General features: G+C 44.0%; 1 protein-coding gene across 3 annotated transcripts in view; it reads left to right on the forward strand.

The window, feature by feature from the left end:
* The window catches only part of LOC148894994 (unconventional myosin-X-like), a 54051-nt gene that overhangs the window by 12322 nt on the left and 25595 nt on the right, over nt 1–16134 (forward strand). Inside the window, exons 3-18 of one of the 3 annotated variants that reach the window (XM_089001942.1) lie at nt 540–698; nt 1417–1604; nt 1680–1805; nt 2295–2419; nt 2565–2578; nt 2688–2772; nt 2930–3036; nt 4281–4410; nt 5804–5922; nt 8058–8204; nt 8378–8478; nt 9081–9147; nt 9568–9660; nt 10411–10479; nt 14623–14705; nt 14807–14915. In XM_089001942.1, the coding sequence (XP_088858068.1) occupies nt 540–698; nt 1417–1604; nt 1680–1805; nt 2295–2419; nt 2565–2578; nt 2688–2772; nt 2930–3036; nt 4281–4410; nt 5804–5922; nt 8058–8204; nt 8378–8478; nt 9081–9147; nt 9568–9660; nt 10411–10479; nt 14623–14705; nt 14807–14915 (1722 nt within the window). Of the gene's footprint in view, nt 1–539; nt 699–1416; nt 1605–1679; nt 1806–2294; nt 2420–2564; nt 2579–2687; nt 2773–2929; nt 3037–4280; nt 4411–5803; nt 5923–6726; nt 6784–6876; nt 7011–8057; nt 8205–8377; nt 8479–9080; nt 9148–9567; nt 9661–10410; nt 10480–14622; nt 14706–14806; nt 14916–16134 lie in introns of those variants that run through there. The other 2 variants (XM_089001943.1, XM_089001944.1) reach the window with 2 other exon arrangements.

Consider the following 16134-nt stretch of genomic DNA (forward strand, 5'->3'; position numbering starts at 1 on the left):
CAAACATGTGTTCTTTATCCTTTGCGTTAAAAAACGGACATTACAGCTGAGGTCTTCTTCCAATTGTATACAGTGATACCTCAGTTCTTGACCGTGTTTGAAAACCGAAACAGCGCTTCACATTGTAATCAATGTAAAAAAAATCAGCCCTTCCTGATACGCAATCCACCAGGCACAGCAGATTTTTTTTTTTTGGGGGGGGGGGCCTCCAGGTGGCGCCGTGTCTGTTTGCGATGACTCGGCGGTCTTGTAATCTCAAAGCAAGCAGTCTGCTCCCTGCTGGGATGTAACCCGACTAAGCTCGGAGGAGCTGCTGCGAGTGTTTGTGGGGCCATTTAGACACCACTCTCATACCTTCTTGTCCATTCCACTTTAATTTGCCTTCAAAACAACATGTTAGACACCAATTGATATTCTGTGGCGGAATTTTTAATGAGCGGCATATTTATGTATTCCCGGTAGTCATTTGCTGAAATAAAAGCGACCGGCGCGTCCAACTCAATTTCCGTTCAGCATCCGTCACGCCGTTGCGATTGCAGGTGATCTACCTGGCGAGGGCGGAGCTCAGAGAGGATACGGCGTACCCGATGCACCACGGCAGCGCCCGCGGAGTGGAGGACATGTCCACGCTGGCCGAGCTGCACCAAGCCGCCATCATGCATAACCTCTTTCTACGCTACCAGAAAGACAACATCTACGTAAGGAGCCGTGTTCCTCGCCCCCAAATCAAATGGCTACCTACGGCGGCTCAGGATTCGGCTTTCCTGGAATCGGATGGCGTCCATTTGGCTTTACAATGGGACGGAATGCACATTAGCAGCCTCTATTTCGCCGCCCTGCCCTTCTATTATTAGCCTCCATGAATAATGTAGTGCACCCGAAACTTCTCTGCTAGTCTGCGTGTCAAAATAGACTTTGAGTTGAATACGGTCAACTGATAAGTCGAGATAAGATAAGATGAGATAAGATATGATACCATGCGATACCATATGATAAGATTCCAAACGATACCTTATATCAAAGTCAGCTTTCTTGTCAAATATGCTAATATGCATGACATACAGCACAGATACAATACGATACGATATCATATGATAACATACCATACGATTCCATAAGATACCATACGATACGTCTGTGTAAGCTCTGTCGTACAGGACCATACGATACCATACGAGACCGTTACTGCTTATAAATGAAATGTATTCTTCCTCTTAGACCATAGCGTACTATGCGTTGAGATAGCCTTTATTTGTCTCACAATGGAGAAATTCACAGTTGAGAGCGGCAAAGTGATGAAAAGGAAACGGCGCTTTTGTGTTTTTGTCTCCTAAAAATGTTGAGCTCCAAGTCCAAATGGCAAAGGAACACTTTCTCCCCCAAACCCCCCCCCCCCCCTTTTTTTTTTTTTTACAGACTAACATAGGTTCAATCCTGGCAGCTGTCAATCCCTACAAGCAGATTGCGGGACTGTACGACGGCGCCTCGGTGGACTTCTACAGCAAGCGCCAGATGGGGGAGCTGCCCCCTCACATCTTTGCCATCGCCAACGAGTGCTACCGATGCCTTTGGAAGCGTCACGACAGCCAGTGCGTGCTTATTAGGTAACGATCCGTGGACGCCGCGTCTTCGCTCCCGGCCGAGCCTTTGCTAACGTCTCCCGCTCCGAACCTCGTCAGCGGGGAAAGCGGTGCCGGCAAGACGGAGAGTACCAAGTTGCTGCTCAAGTTCCTTTCGCTGATGAGCCGGAAATCGGGAGCTACGCCACCCTCGGAGAGGGTGGAACGGGCGCTCATCCAGAGCAGGTAGGAAAGAAGTGGAAACGGGGACCGCTCGCTTGTTGCTGCCCCCCCCCATTGAAAACATGTTTTTTTTGGTGGACTCTGATTACAAAGCATACTTTGATGTTGCGTCACAATATTTATTGTTATTTATTTAGTTTTTTTGTTGTTGTTTTGACTGCAAGATGGCGCCACATGAGTGGCTGTCTTTACAGCAGCTTTTGTTTTACTACTTCTTTCTTTCCTTTGCTCTTACTTTCATCGCTTTGCTGCAGTGAAATGTAAAGTTTTCCACTGTGAGACCAATAAAGGCAAATAAATAACTAAATAAATACATACATACATACGCGTTCTGTTCCTTCTCTGAAAACATGACTCGGGGGGGTGTTCGACTGGAGCATTTTTTTTGAACTCCTAATGATCAATGGAGTTTTTGTTACATTTGAAACTATCATCTTGCAATACATGATATCATGTCAGCTGTGGTTTTTTTTTTTCTTCCCCCCCAATCAGTCCCATCATGGAGGCGTTTGGGAATGCCAAGACGGTGTACAATAACAACTCCAGTCGCTTTGGAAAATTCATCCAGCTCCATTTCTCCCAAAGCGGCAACATCCAGGGAGGCTGTATCATCGATTGTATCCTTCCGCCGTATCGCGTGATGCGTCGATCATTTGAAAACAAACCATTGCTTCTGATTCTGTATTTGCGGCTACGAAACAACTGTCAAGTTAAGTTGTCTTTGACATGTTGATGTTTTTTTTCTTGACTCGTATCTGTCAGATTTGCTGGAAAAGGTAAGCGGGTGTTTGTCAAAGCTTGGGAAACCACGGAACGCTTGACAAGAACACGTGATTCAATCTCAATCGTCATCGTCATCGTCATGTGCTCTTCTCACTTCCCAAGAACCGAGTGGTGCGTCAAAATCCGGGAGAGCGAAACTACCACATCTTTTACGCGCTGTTAGCGGGGGCCCGCAAAGATCACAGAGGTTGGAACTTTTGCATTTTGCAGGATGACAACACGGTGGAAATTTGCCATTTTGAAGCGGAGCGCTTCAAATATTCTTTCTGGAATGTTTATGTTGTGTTTTATTTGAATCAACAAAAAGTCCATTGCTATGTTTGTTTGTTTGTTTTTGGTCCCAGATATGTACTTGCTGTCCGAGGGTGCCGAGTCCTACCACTACCTCAGCCAGTCAGGCTGCTTGGAAGACAGCAGCCCGGATGACGAGCAGCTTTTTGACAGCGTCATGGTCAGTGCGCCACCACTGGAGGGCACTGCAACCTTTGGTGACTTGACAAAGCGTCGTTTCGTATGAGCAAGAGACCGTCTTCGTCTTCGTACGTACGAAGATGGAGATGGACCAGGGCAGGCTTTCCAAAGGACATTCTAGCTAGCAGAACCATATTTATTTGGTTTTGGAATATTTTATTTCATAAACCACATTTATAATAAAGTACATTTCATTTAAAAAGAAATAAATAAGTGACTAAATAAATAGATACATGTATAAATACATACATAAATACATCAACCCAATTATACAAGAATGAATATATAGGCAAATGGTAAACAAATAAATTAATACATAAATTGATAAATACATACATACATACACGTACATACATTTATAGAACGGTTTTTGCACATCTACATTTGCACAGTATACAGTTGACATTTTTATTTTGTTATGCTTAGAATATCTTGTTTTCTATCCTTTCATCCCTCTTCAATTGCTGCTGTGGACTGCAAATTTCCCCATTGCGGGACGAATAAAGGTATTCTGATTCTGATTCTGATTCTGGTACATACATAAATCCATGAATACAAGAATGAATGAAATATGTAAATGGCTAAATAACTAAATACATATGGTAGTAACTAAATAAATACATGCATAAATAAATACATACACATATACATACATAAATAAATCCATGAATGTGGAGCTAAATGGGTAAATAAATACATAAGCAAATTACAAATAATGAATTTGTAATAAATAATTCGGCCAATGATTTCATGAGATCAATAAGATACGAAAAGAAATGTTTTATTTGTTCTCACAATAGCGAAATTAGTCATTGACAGCAGCAACGTTTTTCAAGACAAAAAGTAGAAAAATGAAAGTATTTGCACGCAAAAAATAAATAACTAAATAATATACATATATTTTAAAGTTCTTAATTTTAGAGGGGTGATAGTGATGTCAAACTTGTAAAAATATGACAGAACTCAAAGATAAATTCCAAAGCTCAACTTTCACGTTCCCATCTACTTTGGAGTGCCTATGAGAAGCTCCTTCTCTGACCTCTACATAGTTCCTTTGGACTGAAATGCCACGCGAGTGTGCCAAAGCGCCCCTTTTGTATTCGACGGGCCTTTGGCCCCCATCTTCGGCGCTAAATGTGGACTTTGAGTGAAAAGCCGTCCGCTATTCGGCAACGCCTTTGATGGTATGGAATCATGTCATGGCCCTTGCGTCTTGGAACACAGGCGGCGTTGCAGGTGATGGAGTTCAGCCAGGAGGAGATCCGAGATGTGTTCAAGCTGCTGGCCGCCGTCCTCCAGATGGGAAACATTGAGTTTATGACGGCGGGCGGAGCTCAGATTACATCCAAAGGAGGTAAGAGGGGGAAATGGGAGCGTACCATCCTGGAAAGGGTTATCCCCCAAAAAAGAGGCTTTTGAGTTTGGTCGGATGGATGATCCATCAATGCATGTTCTTCGCGGGACTTGAAGGTATTCAAGGCATTTTCAGGCAGTGAATAACTTTCCGAAAATGCTTCAAATCAGAAAAATAAAGCAAACAAACGAAAACAAAATCAAGGCTGACACAAAAGACGCAACGAGCAACGATCCCCTACGCTTGAAAAATAACATTTCATCACTTGATAGCAGTCGTTTTGATTCTTCTGCGTTTGATTGGCGTGGCAGCAACTGTCAGCCGAACAGGCTGCAACATGAGCGCCATTCCCTTTTGTTCACGATCCGACTTCTTTTCCCAACCATGGCGCTGACCGACTGCCGCAATAGGAACACCGTCTTCGTCTAAAATAATCAGCATCATAATTCAGATTCGCTTTGGTCACGCCCAAGTTTTTTGGGGGGAGAATTTAGTAGGGCTCAAGTTTATCTCTATAAAATTAAACAAGCCAAGGAACCATATTTATTTATTTATTTATCCATCCATTCATTTATTTATACAGTAAAGTCTCGTTATATCGATATTCAAGGGAGTCCGAAAAAATATCGATATAACCGGGACTATTGATATATCCGACCCTGTTTGCATGTAATTTTCTCCATGCGTGCATAGAAATAGTATCGATATAACCGGGACTATCGATATATCCGATATCGATATAACCAGACTTTACTGTATATGTATTTATTTAGTCATTTATTCATCTATGTATGTATTTGTTTAGATATTTATTCGCTTATTTTATATATATACCTATATATATATGCTTATTCATGTATTTTTTCTGCTTATTTATTGGTATATACAGTACATATATATGTATTTATTTAGTCATTTTGTTGCGGTTTGAGAGGTGGTGATGGTTGTGTATCCCAAATATGTAGGCAGGAAGGAGCAGCAGGTTGTATTTGACAAATGGTATGAAAATAAAGTCAGCAGGAACAAAATCTAAAACATCAAAGTCATCCCTAGAGAAAAGTACAAAGTATCAAATGTATCCATCTATTGATAGAAAACCATGAGTAAAAATCTGCCAAGATGCAACAAACCTGACAGGGTGAAGCAAACACATACAATGACCCGACATGGAATGGTCGTGCCGGGAGTCCTTTTAACTGCCACTGATTGGAACGACCAACACCTGTGCAGCTACAGGCGGGGGCGACGGCGCCACCCGTTGGTCGCCAACCAGATCGTGACACATTTATCCATATATGTAGTAATTTATTTATTTTTGCATTCAACTATTTATTAATGTATCCATTTATTTGTGTTAATATATGTCGTGTCTGTGTGCATGTGTGCTTTTCAGTGGTCAGTAACGTAAGCGAGCTACTTGGGTTGGACTCCTTCCAGCTGTCGGAGGTTTTGACCCAGCGCTCCATCATCCTCCGCGGTGAGGAGATCTGCTCCCCGCTCACCGTGGAGCAGGTAAACACATCGTACACAGGCTCTTTTTTTACCCTCTTTCATTTTTTATTTGAGCTTATTTTTTACTGTGTTTTATATTATATTTTATTTTACTGTAGTTAATTTTAGTTTATGACCGTATTTAAGTGAATTGTATTGTAATTTTTATAATGTTGCTTTACGCTAGCATGTCCCCCTTCATCCCGTTGACTTCAATGACACGCCTGCCTCCCTCCCTCTCACATCCACCGCCCCACATCCACTCGCTTGCGTGACTCCCGACCATTTCCTGCTTTTTGTCTGCCAGATTCTCGGCACAATGAAGCCTCGGCGATAGTGATCTGAGTCAAACGTACAATGGAGCTGAAAATGGGGGTGTGGGCAGGGGGGGGGGGTGTAGACTTGTCCTGTGGTGGCAGACGGTGTCATCATCCACTGGCTGCGTTCCTGGCCTTCTGCTTCAATGTCTCTGCTTACGATTCATCATGATTGAACTTCATTAGCATCTCGGAATAATGGTCATGCAATCCATGCCATAACTTGTTACGTTGCATTAAATGTTGATGTGGTCCTAAAAGTCACTATTGTGTGGGTGCTGCAATTCAAAACCCTGGCACTGGAGTGGACACGTTGATGCACGTCTAGCAGTGAATGAGTTAAGAGCGAACTCTCAACAAATGTGTGACACCCTCCCTCGCCCCCCCCCCCCTCCTCTTCTCATTCCAATAAACACGTGAAGGAATCGTTTTATTGGTCCCAGAAAAAAAGAGGCCGTTTGACAAAGGGAACAAAAGCGCTCGGCTGTTCTGTCCTGCTTGCTCGGTAGCAGCTCCTCACTAAATGGAGAGCATTCTTCCATTGCCGGCCGGACTCCTTCTGCCAGTAAGCGGGGCTCTTCCATCCTACGGGTGCCGCCCCCCCCCCCCCCCCCCCCCCCAGCCCTATTCCGTGAACAGAAAGCCCTCCTCCCCCCTTCCCTGGTACGGGACAAACAGCCATTCTTCTCTCCTGGAGATCCTGGAGCCGGCGGCTTTCTTTTCAGTGGCCGGGGGTGACGGGGCATGACGGATGGTCGGGAGCTATTGTCGCTAACGCAGAAATAACAGGCGGTGGGTGCGCTTATAGCAGGGCTGGCCCAACCTTTGTGCTCACCGGGGCCTACTTTCCTCATTGTGGGAGGAATCAAGGTTTTCTGATTCGGATACGTACTTGCTGTTGAAAAGGGACGCATGCATGGGCCAGCGCCATTGTCATTCCGAAGTCAGGGTGCAGGGGGGCGAGTGTTCGTGCAACAAATAGACATTATTTACCTTACGTTTGTGATACTCGTGATCATGCACAGCAAGAAAACAACGTGTCGATCGCGAGCTAGCTCGCTCGCTCGCTCGCTCTATATGTGAGCATGGAATTTCACAAGTTTAATTTGCTTTCACAGGCTGAATGAAACGATGTGGCGGGCCAGATTTGGCTCCATGGGCCTTGACTTTGACACCGGTGACGTAAGGGATTGGCCAGATAGCAATAGAAAGAGAGATAGCTAGCTCGCTAGCAAGCTCGATAAATGAGCATGGAATTTCACAAGTTTGATTTGCTTTTTCCACCTGTGATATAAAGGATTAGACAGTTAGCAAGAGAAAGAGAGCTAGCTATCTCGCTCGCAAGGTATGTCGCTCGCTAGCTCTATTTGTGAGCATGGAATTCCACAAGTGTAATTTGCTTTCACAGGCCGAATAAAATGTTATGGAGGGCCAGATTTGGCTCCCGCGACTTGAGCTCGATCGACACCAGTGATATAAGGGATGAGCCAGCTAGCAACAGAAAGGGAGCTAGTTAACTCGCTCGCAAGCTAGACGGCTCTATAAATGAGCGTGGAATTTCACAAGTTTAATGTGCTTTCTACGCCTGTGCTATAAAGGTTAGCCAGTTAGCAATAGAAAGAAAGGTAGCTCGATCGCTAGCTCGATTGCTAGCTGGATCTCTATGAATGAGCTTTGAATGTCACAGATTTGCTTTCTACTCACACTGTGGCAATGGAGGTAGTAACCAGCGTCGCCTGTTGTGAAAACAGACAATAAGCTGGAGCAGGACGCCTCCATCTCGCCTCGCCGACGTAACCCTGGCGCTCACCTCAGGTTGCGTCGTGCCTTTTGCCGCAGGCCGTGGACTCCCGCGACTCGGTGGCCATGGCGCTGTACTCGCAGTGTTTCTCTTGGATCGTCTTGAAGATCAACCAGAAGATCCAAGGCCAAGACAACTTCAAGTGCATCGGCATCCTGGACATCTTTGGATTTGAGAATTTTCAGGTGATCAATGCACATTTCATGGCAAAAATCAAGAGAGAAATCAAAGTTTTGCACAGTGGTCAACAAATAAATGCAGGATTGGCATTTGAAGACATCTTCATCTTGAGAAAAATGTGTTGATTCTATTGTACTCTTCCCCTTGCTGGATATTCTGCCGCTTGTCCACCACGCAGGTCAACCGCTTTGAGCAGTTCAACATCAACTACGCCAACGAGAAGCTCCAAGAGTACTTCAACAAACACATCTTCTCGCTGGAGCAGCTGGAATACAACAGGTCAGCCCACTCGCAATCATTTCTTCATTCATCTGTGGATTTGTTTTTTTGTTTGTCCACTTATTTATTGATTGTTCGTTTGTTCACTTGTTTATTTAGTCATCATTGATTTACTTCATGTTTGTTATTTATTTGTTCATTCATCCATTCATTGTTTATGTCTGTTCATTTATTTATTGTTCATTTATTCGCTTATGTATTTTTCCGTTAATTAATTAATTGATTTATTATTTATTTATTCATTTATTCCTTCATTTATTTATTTATTCGTTTATTTATTTATCCGTTTATTAATTTATTGATCCATTATTTATTCATTATGTATTTGTTATTTATTTTCATTGATCTATTTATGTATTAATTAATGTATTTGTTTATTAATTTATTTGTTTATTTACTTATTTATTTTTTCTTTTGTTCTGTATTTATTTATTGATTTTGTTATTTATTTGCTTTTTTATTTATTCTTTTGTTACGTATGTATGTATGTATGTATGTATGTATGTATGTATGTATGTATGTATGTATGTATGTATGTATTGATTTAGTTGGACGTAAGTGCAGCTCGGCCACTGAATTAAGGCCGTTGTCTTTCTCTGCAGGGAAGGCATCCAGTGGGAGGCCATTGACTGGATGGACAACGCCGAGTGTCTGGATCTCATCGAGAAGGTATTTGAACTTTGACCTTCGCCACCCGGGAGGCCTTTGGCTGAAATAGCATACGAAACCAAAAACGTCAGCAGGTCATCGAGGATCTAATCCTTTATGCAGTGGGCCACTCATGGCGTTTATCTGCAGTCAGACATTTCAATTGCGTTTGTGGAAGGAGACTCCAACAGTGACTGCGGTTGCATCATGCATCCACCAGATGGAGCTATGCTAAATGGAAAACAATACAATTCTGCAGTTTTTTTCAAGCTTCTGTTGTAAAAAAACGCTTAAGAGAACATTTTAAAATACTACGTGCCAAAAAAAATCTGAATATTGATCCAAGTGTATTGTCAGAAGGAAGTCTGATGTTTGTCGTGGTTGGCATGGTGACATGTTGCACAAAAGACGTGCCTTTCACCTTCTCTTCTGGTCTTTTAGAAACTGGGCATGTTGGCTCTTATCAACGAGGAGAGCCGTTTCCCCAAAGGCACCGACTACACCCTCCTGGAGAAACTGCACAGCCGACACGCCGTGAGCACTTTAACACACACACACACAAAACGTCTTGCGTATCTTTCACGCTTTAGCAGACGGCAACAAATGCACGCAAGTATGTCAAATGATCCCAGAAGGCAGGAGGAGGGGGCTCGGGAGTGTCAAATGGGCTTTTGCAAAGTCCAACGTCAAGGCGGGGAACAAAAGCGCCCTCTCACGCTTTGCTCTTGTTTTCGTCCTAGCATGTTAAGGCAACAATGCTGAAATACGAGCAGCCTTTCTCTGAGTTTCATCAACTTTGTGCGCACAAAATCTTACAAAAGAAAAAGAACAGAAATGGACGGCACGGCTAGAGCCACCAAATCAGGAGTGCCTAATCTCTTATTGTGCAACAAAACGTCCATTTTCCGTTGCGCTTATTCCTCATTAGGGTGGCGGGGAGTGCCGGAGCCTCTCCCAGCTCTCTTCGGGCACCGGGCGGGGGACACCCTGAATTGGTTGCCGGCCAATCGCAGGGCACACAAAGACAAACGACAGTCGTTCTCACACCTAGGGACAATTTGGAGTGTTCAATCTGCCTGCCGTGCATGTTTTTTGGAACGTGGGGTGAGACCGCAGGACCCGGAGAAAACCCACGCGGACTCGGGGAAAACATGCAAACTCCACACAGGGAGGGAGGCCGCAGCGGGACGCCAACCGGCGACCTCTGCACTGTGAAGCCGGCGTGCTAACCACTCGACTACCTTGCAACAAAACAAAATCGTGTTTTTTTTTCTCTCTTGTCAGGCAAACCCATATTACGTGAAACCCCGAGTGACCGACCATCAGTTTGGCATCAAGCACTATGCTGGAGAGGTAACAGACCCATGTAAACACATACTCTCATAAAAGTCGGGATTTTTTTTTTGTAGAAACAGAGCACAATGACGTTTAGAGCATGACATTGATTAGATGCCTTTTTTTAAGCCATGCACTTATCGGATCAGATCAGATCAGTGCGGCCAATCAAATTTGCTGATTACCTTGATTGATTTAACCTATTTTCTATTCCTTGAATGCACAATTGGGTGAAATGGGGCAGTGGGTTGTGACTTTGGAGCCTTCGCTACCAAAGTAGATACAACGTGGGGGAAGTCAGTCCATAGTTGTGGTGGGCCCAATACAAGGACAGGGATTTCCCTGTTTTGCCAAGTTGCGGAAGTCTGACCTGATTTTCTCAATGGTTAGCACAGCCTCAGTCGTTTTTAAATCGAATTGTAAAATAGAATTGGCCTGAACTGGAAAACAACCCCCTGCCCCCAAAAAAGAAAAAAAAACACCATCACTTGTTAACCACGTGACCAGCACCCAGCTAGCTAAAACATAGAAGCTAAAGGATTGACAATATTAGTGCAACAAAGCTAAGTGTAACACGAAGCTAGCAAGCGGAAATGGTCGCAGAATTTTTCAATCTTTATCGCTCAGATAACAGCCAAGTTCGACTGCGACACAAACGAGAAGATGCTGCGGCGTCGCGGCCCTGCGAAGAACCTCGCTTTGTGTGTGTGTGTGTGTGTGTGTGTGTATTAGCGAGCAAGGTAGCACAGCCGCAAGTCTGGCGGAGTTGCTGATGCTAATGACTTGATCCACTGAGGATAGCCCCCTTCCCTCCCCCCGCCCCATGCAGCCGTTTTGTTGTTCCACTTTGGGCTGCTTCATTGTTTGTGGTAGTAGACATGTCACTTAAGGAAATGACCTCCGACCCCTTCACCGCAAACCCTCGTAATCGAATTATGTATTTGCTTTCTGCCTTACCCCAAAGTCAAAAGACGCACGGTGACCAACAATGAAAACAGATATTTTATTTCCTTTAGATATGAGACACATTACAAATATTCATTCCATCCTTCGATGGATAGACAATTGTCAGCAATTATATACTTTCCATTTTGCTACCAAAAAAAACCAACGTTTGAAATACAGCCATTTGGCTAAGTCGATGATGATTGGAAAAAACTGAGCTTTATTTTACGCAATTATATAATGGTAGTTGTCCATGTTAAGCGCTTTGTGACAGCTTCGGCTGTTGCTAAAGGCGCTATATAAATCCATATGTATTGTATTTTGTATTCAGAATCTGAAAGCCTTTCATCGTCCCACAACGGGGACATTTTCATTTTAATTTCATATTGTAATTTTTTTTTCCCCATTATGGATTGATTTAAATCTGCCTCTGGCTAGCAAGCTAACTGTCTCAGTACGAGCTAGCTAGATAGCTAAGCTCGCTAAGTACGAGCTGGTACCAGATACCTAGCTAGCTTGCTAGCCAGAAACAGACTTAAATCAGTCTATAATTGGGAAAAACTAATTACAAAATGAAATGCTAGCCAAGTACGAGCTAGTACAAGCTAGTTAGATAACTTGGATTGGATTTGCCTTTATTAGTCTCGCAGTGGAGAAATTTACATTTCACAGCAGCAAAGTTATGAAAGAAATGAAAGTAGAAAAGCAAAACACAGGAGCTGCTGGAAAGGCTTTTTGGAACTTGCTAGCCAGAGACAGATTTAAGCATGAGCTGGCTAGCTAGCTTGATAGCCTGACCGAGATAGTTTGCTACCTCTCCAGCGATCTAAATCGTCTGCCGACTTGCGGGATTTTCAATTGTCAATTTGTGTGCAATTGATTAATTCGTTTGAGCCAACTTGAAAAGCTACACACACACACACACACACACACACACACACACACACACACACACACACACACACACACACACACACACACACACACACACACACACGCACACGCACTCGCACACAGAGGAGTCCTCTGTGAGTTGTGAATGACGGCGCATCGGTATGGGTCTCATGGCTTCCCCCGGAGCCAAGCTAGCGAAAGGAGCCAGTGTAGTCTGGTCATTTGATTGCACGCACGTACCCTCGCCCGCCCGCACGCACGCTGGCACGCCCGACCTCTCTTTCTTTTTTGATGAACATCCACACGTCGTGTTGATATGGTGTGTCCAAGTACCTCTCTTGATTTTCATCTCGATACGCCACCGTGGCGGTGGAATGCCGCTGTTGCTCAGGCCCGACTAAAGTCAACATGCGATGTGGGGGCCGCTCCCCTCTGTGTGTCTTTTGTTTTTGGATGCAATGCAAAGGCTTAAGCAGGAATTCGCAAGCTTGCAGCGTATCGACTGGCCTGTTGCTTTAGGAGCCACGCATTCGACATACCACGCGCAATCCAAAAAAGATTGTCTTTTTGGATGTAGAAGGCGCATCAGGCCAGCCCCGAATGAACGCTGCATTTTCAAAACTGTTTCCATAATTAAGGCGCACCTTCAGTGTTCATAAATCAATATACATGAAGGTTTTCCAAATATCAGGCGCACCACATTATAAGCTAGAGGTTGGGGTTACGCACAATTCCCAATATAATATGTCAATATAAAATTCCCAATATATTATGTCAATATATAACAATTTTCCTAATATAAGGCACACCACAGTTAGCTTTCTATCTATTTCAGTTACTTCCGGGTTGAGTGAACGCTGGCGCGTGTGGCTGCCGCTGCTCACCCACAGAAAAACTGTGACTGTAAAGTGACCTTGAGAGTTTTGAAAGGCGCTTAGAAATGAAATGTATTATTATTATTATTATTCACCGCCAGGGCTCAGCTCTGTTGTGGCTCTCTGATGTTTGCAGATGACATTATGATCTGTAGCGAGAACAGGGAACAGGTGGCGGAGAAACTAGAGATGTGGAGATATGCCCTGGAAAGGAGAGGAATGAAGATCGGTCGCAGCAAGACGGAATATATGTGTGTGTGTGAATGAGAGGGATCCAAGTGCAAGAGTGATGCTACAGGGAGAAGAGATAAAGAAGGTGGAGGATTTGAAGTACTTTGGGTCAACTGTCCAGAGCAATGGAGAGTGTGGAAAAGAGGTGAAGAAGCGTGTCCAGGCAGGCTGGAGCGGCTGGAGAAAAATGTCAGGTGTGATGTGTGATAGGAGGCTTTCAGCTTGGATGAAAGGAAAGTTGGTGAGACCTGCCGTGATGTTTGGACTGGAGACAGTGCCACTGAAGAAAAGACAGGAAGCAGAGCTGAAGATGTTGAGGTTTTCTTTGGGAGTGACCAGCTTGGATAGGATCAGGAAGGAGTACATTAGAGGGACAACTCATATTCGAGGCCTTGGAGAGAAAGTCAGAGAGACCAGACTGAGATGGTTTGGACGTGTCAGAGGAGAGAAAGTGACTATATCGGGAGAAGGATGCTGAGTCTTGAACTGCCAGGCAGGAGACCGAGAGGAAGACCCAAGAGGAGGTTTATGGATGTGGTCAAAGAGGACATGAAGGTAGCTGGTGTGAGAGAAGAGGATGCACAAAACCGGGAAAGATGGAGGACATTGATTCGCTGTGGTGTGGGGAAAAGCCGAAAGGAAAAGATTGTTATTATTATTATTATTATTATGAAAGGAAAAGAAGAAGATTTATTATTCTTATTATGACTTCTTTTCAAGGGGGAAATTGAGTGTGTGGCTCCTGACAATAATTGGGAGACCTGCTGTGGCTCAATATTTATTGGATTGGATTGGATATGCCTTTATTAGTCTCACAGTGGAGAAATTTGTTCCCATAGAAAGCGATCATGTTTCCTTCATTGAACTTGGGTGGGTATAAGGCACGCTCATCTTTTAGCGAAAAGAATCGTCATAATACATTTCATTCACAAGTGCCTTTCAAAGCACCCAAGGACACTTTACAATTAAAAGGGAAATAAACACCAGAACAATAAAATCATGAATAAAATGATCAAGAATTAAAGAGCTGATGAAAGTAAACTGTGAATGCAATTTTAAACAGATGTCTTTTAAAATGAAGGCTTTTGGGTGCGCCTTATGCACTGGAAAATATAGTCGTCCAGCAAAATATGACTCTGACTTCTGATGTTGAGCTCTTTGTAATCCACGCTAGCACCGGCGCCGCAATCTATGTGAAAACATGTTTGTATTTTAGGTGCTTTACGATGCGCGGGGCATCCTGGAGAAGAACCGCGACACCTTCAGAGATGACATCTTGTTCATTCTCAAAGACAGCAGGTCAAACAAATCCATCCCCATGTCACTCACACACACAAACAAGGTCCAAAACATCCACCGTGTGTGTGTATGTGTGTGTGTGTGTGTGTGTGTGTCGTCAGGCTGGACTTCATCTACGACCTCTTTGAGCACGTGGGCAGCAGGAATGGAGAAGAGACCATGAAGATGGGAAGCGCCCGACGCAAGCCCACCGTCAGCTCTCAGTTCAGGGTGGGCATCCAGAAACCATGCAGTCACAAACAGTCTTTGGAAGGATCTGTATTCGTCTCGCCATGGAAACATTGACATTTCACACCGGCAAAGTGATGCAAGTAAGAGGAAAGGAAGAAGTAGAAAAACAAAAGACAGGAGCTGCTGTGAAAGCAGCCACTCCTGCGGCGCCATCTTGAGGTCAAAACAAAATAAAGAACAAATAATGTGACACAACACAAAAGACAGACGGTCATTCAATCTGAAACACTTTCTGCACCCTCATTGTTGTATGAGGGTGTTCTAGATGATAAAGGAGAGGATCAGGGTGTCCTTTTCACCCGTGGATCAGGTACAAGCGAAATGCAAAGCCAACACAAAGCTGTCCCATCCTTGGAAATTTACATTACACGGGATTGGATGAGCCTTTATTCGTCTGGCATTGGAGAAATGCACATTTGACAGCAGCAGAGTGATGAAAGGAAGAGGAAAGGAAAAGAAGAAGTAGAAAATACAACAGCTGCTGAAAAGGCAGCCACTCATGGACGCATGGTTAAATGTGCACGTCTGCGACAAGCTAAATGTTGAAAGCAAACACAAAGAAGCTGTAGCAATGCTTTTCGTCAATTTCGTCATTGACGAAAAGAGACCATCTCACATCTCCTGTCCCACGTACTCTAAATCCGCTTCAATTCCAAGCCGCGACACTTCCACAGCACCGACCTTTCCGCTGAACAAAGCGGGGCAATGAAAATGCTGCCCATTACAGGCGCAAAAAAGCACAATCGGCCTGGATCTGTCTAACAATGACAATCAAATGGCACCGACGTTCTTCCAAATCAAAAACTGTGCTGGCATATTCGTGCAGGGTGCAAGACTCTCCTCTTTGATGAATGTCATGGCCAAAAATGCTGAAAAACAATGCGTATCCAATCCGCATGACACACAACAACACAAAGTGACAAGAAAACAACAGGACAAGTAATACTGGAGTAGTCATCGATCGCTTGTAATTTCTCGGGTGAATTATATTGTTGTCACACAGTGGACACTTGTTATGTCGCTGAATAGTCGACACAGAACGTGTCATTGTCCTCTGCGTGCCAGGGTCAAATCCCCCCCAGCCCCCTCCCCGCTGTCGCGCTCAAGACGGTAAATAGACATCTTGCAGAATGCCGTCTTGTGTATCTGAGCTACCAAAATAATCGCCAGGATTGCTGGACGTGCTTTCCAGTGCGCT

This window comes from Hippocampus bargibanti, linkage group LG08 (assembly GCF_051943395.1).
Source record: "Hippocampus bargibanti isolate YZ-2025 linkage group LG08, ASM5194339v1, whole genome shotgun sequence".
NCBI lineage: Eukaryota > Metazoa > Chordata > Actinopteri > Syngnathiformes > Syngnathidae > Hippocampus > Hippocampus bargibanti.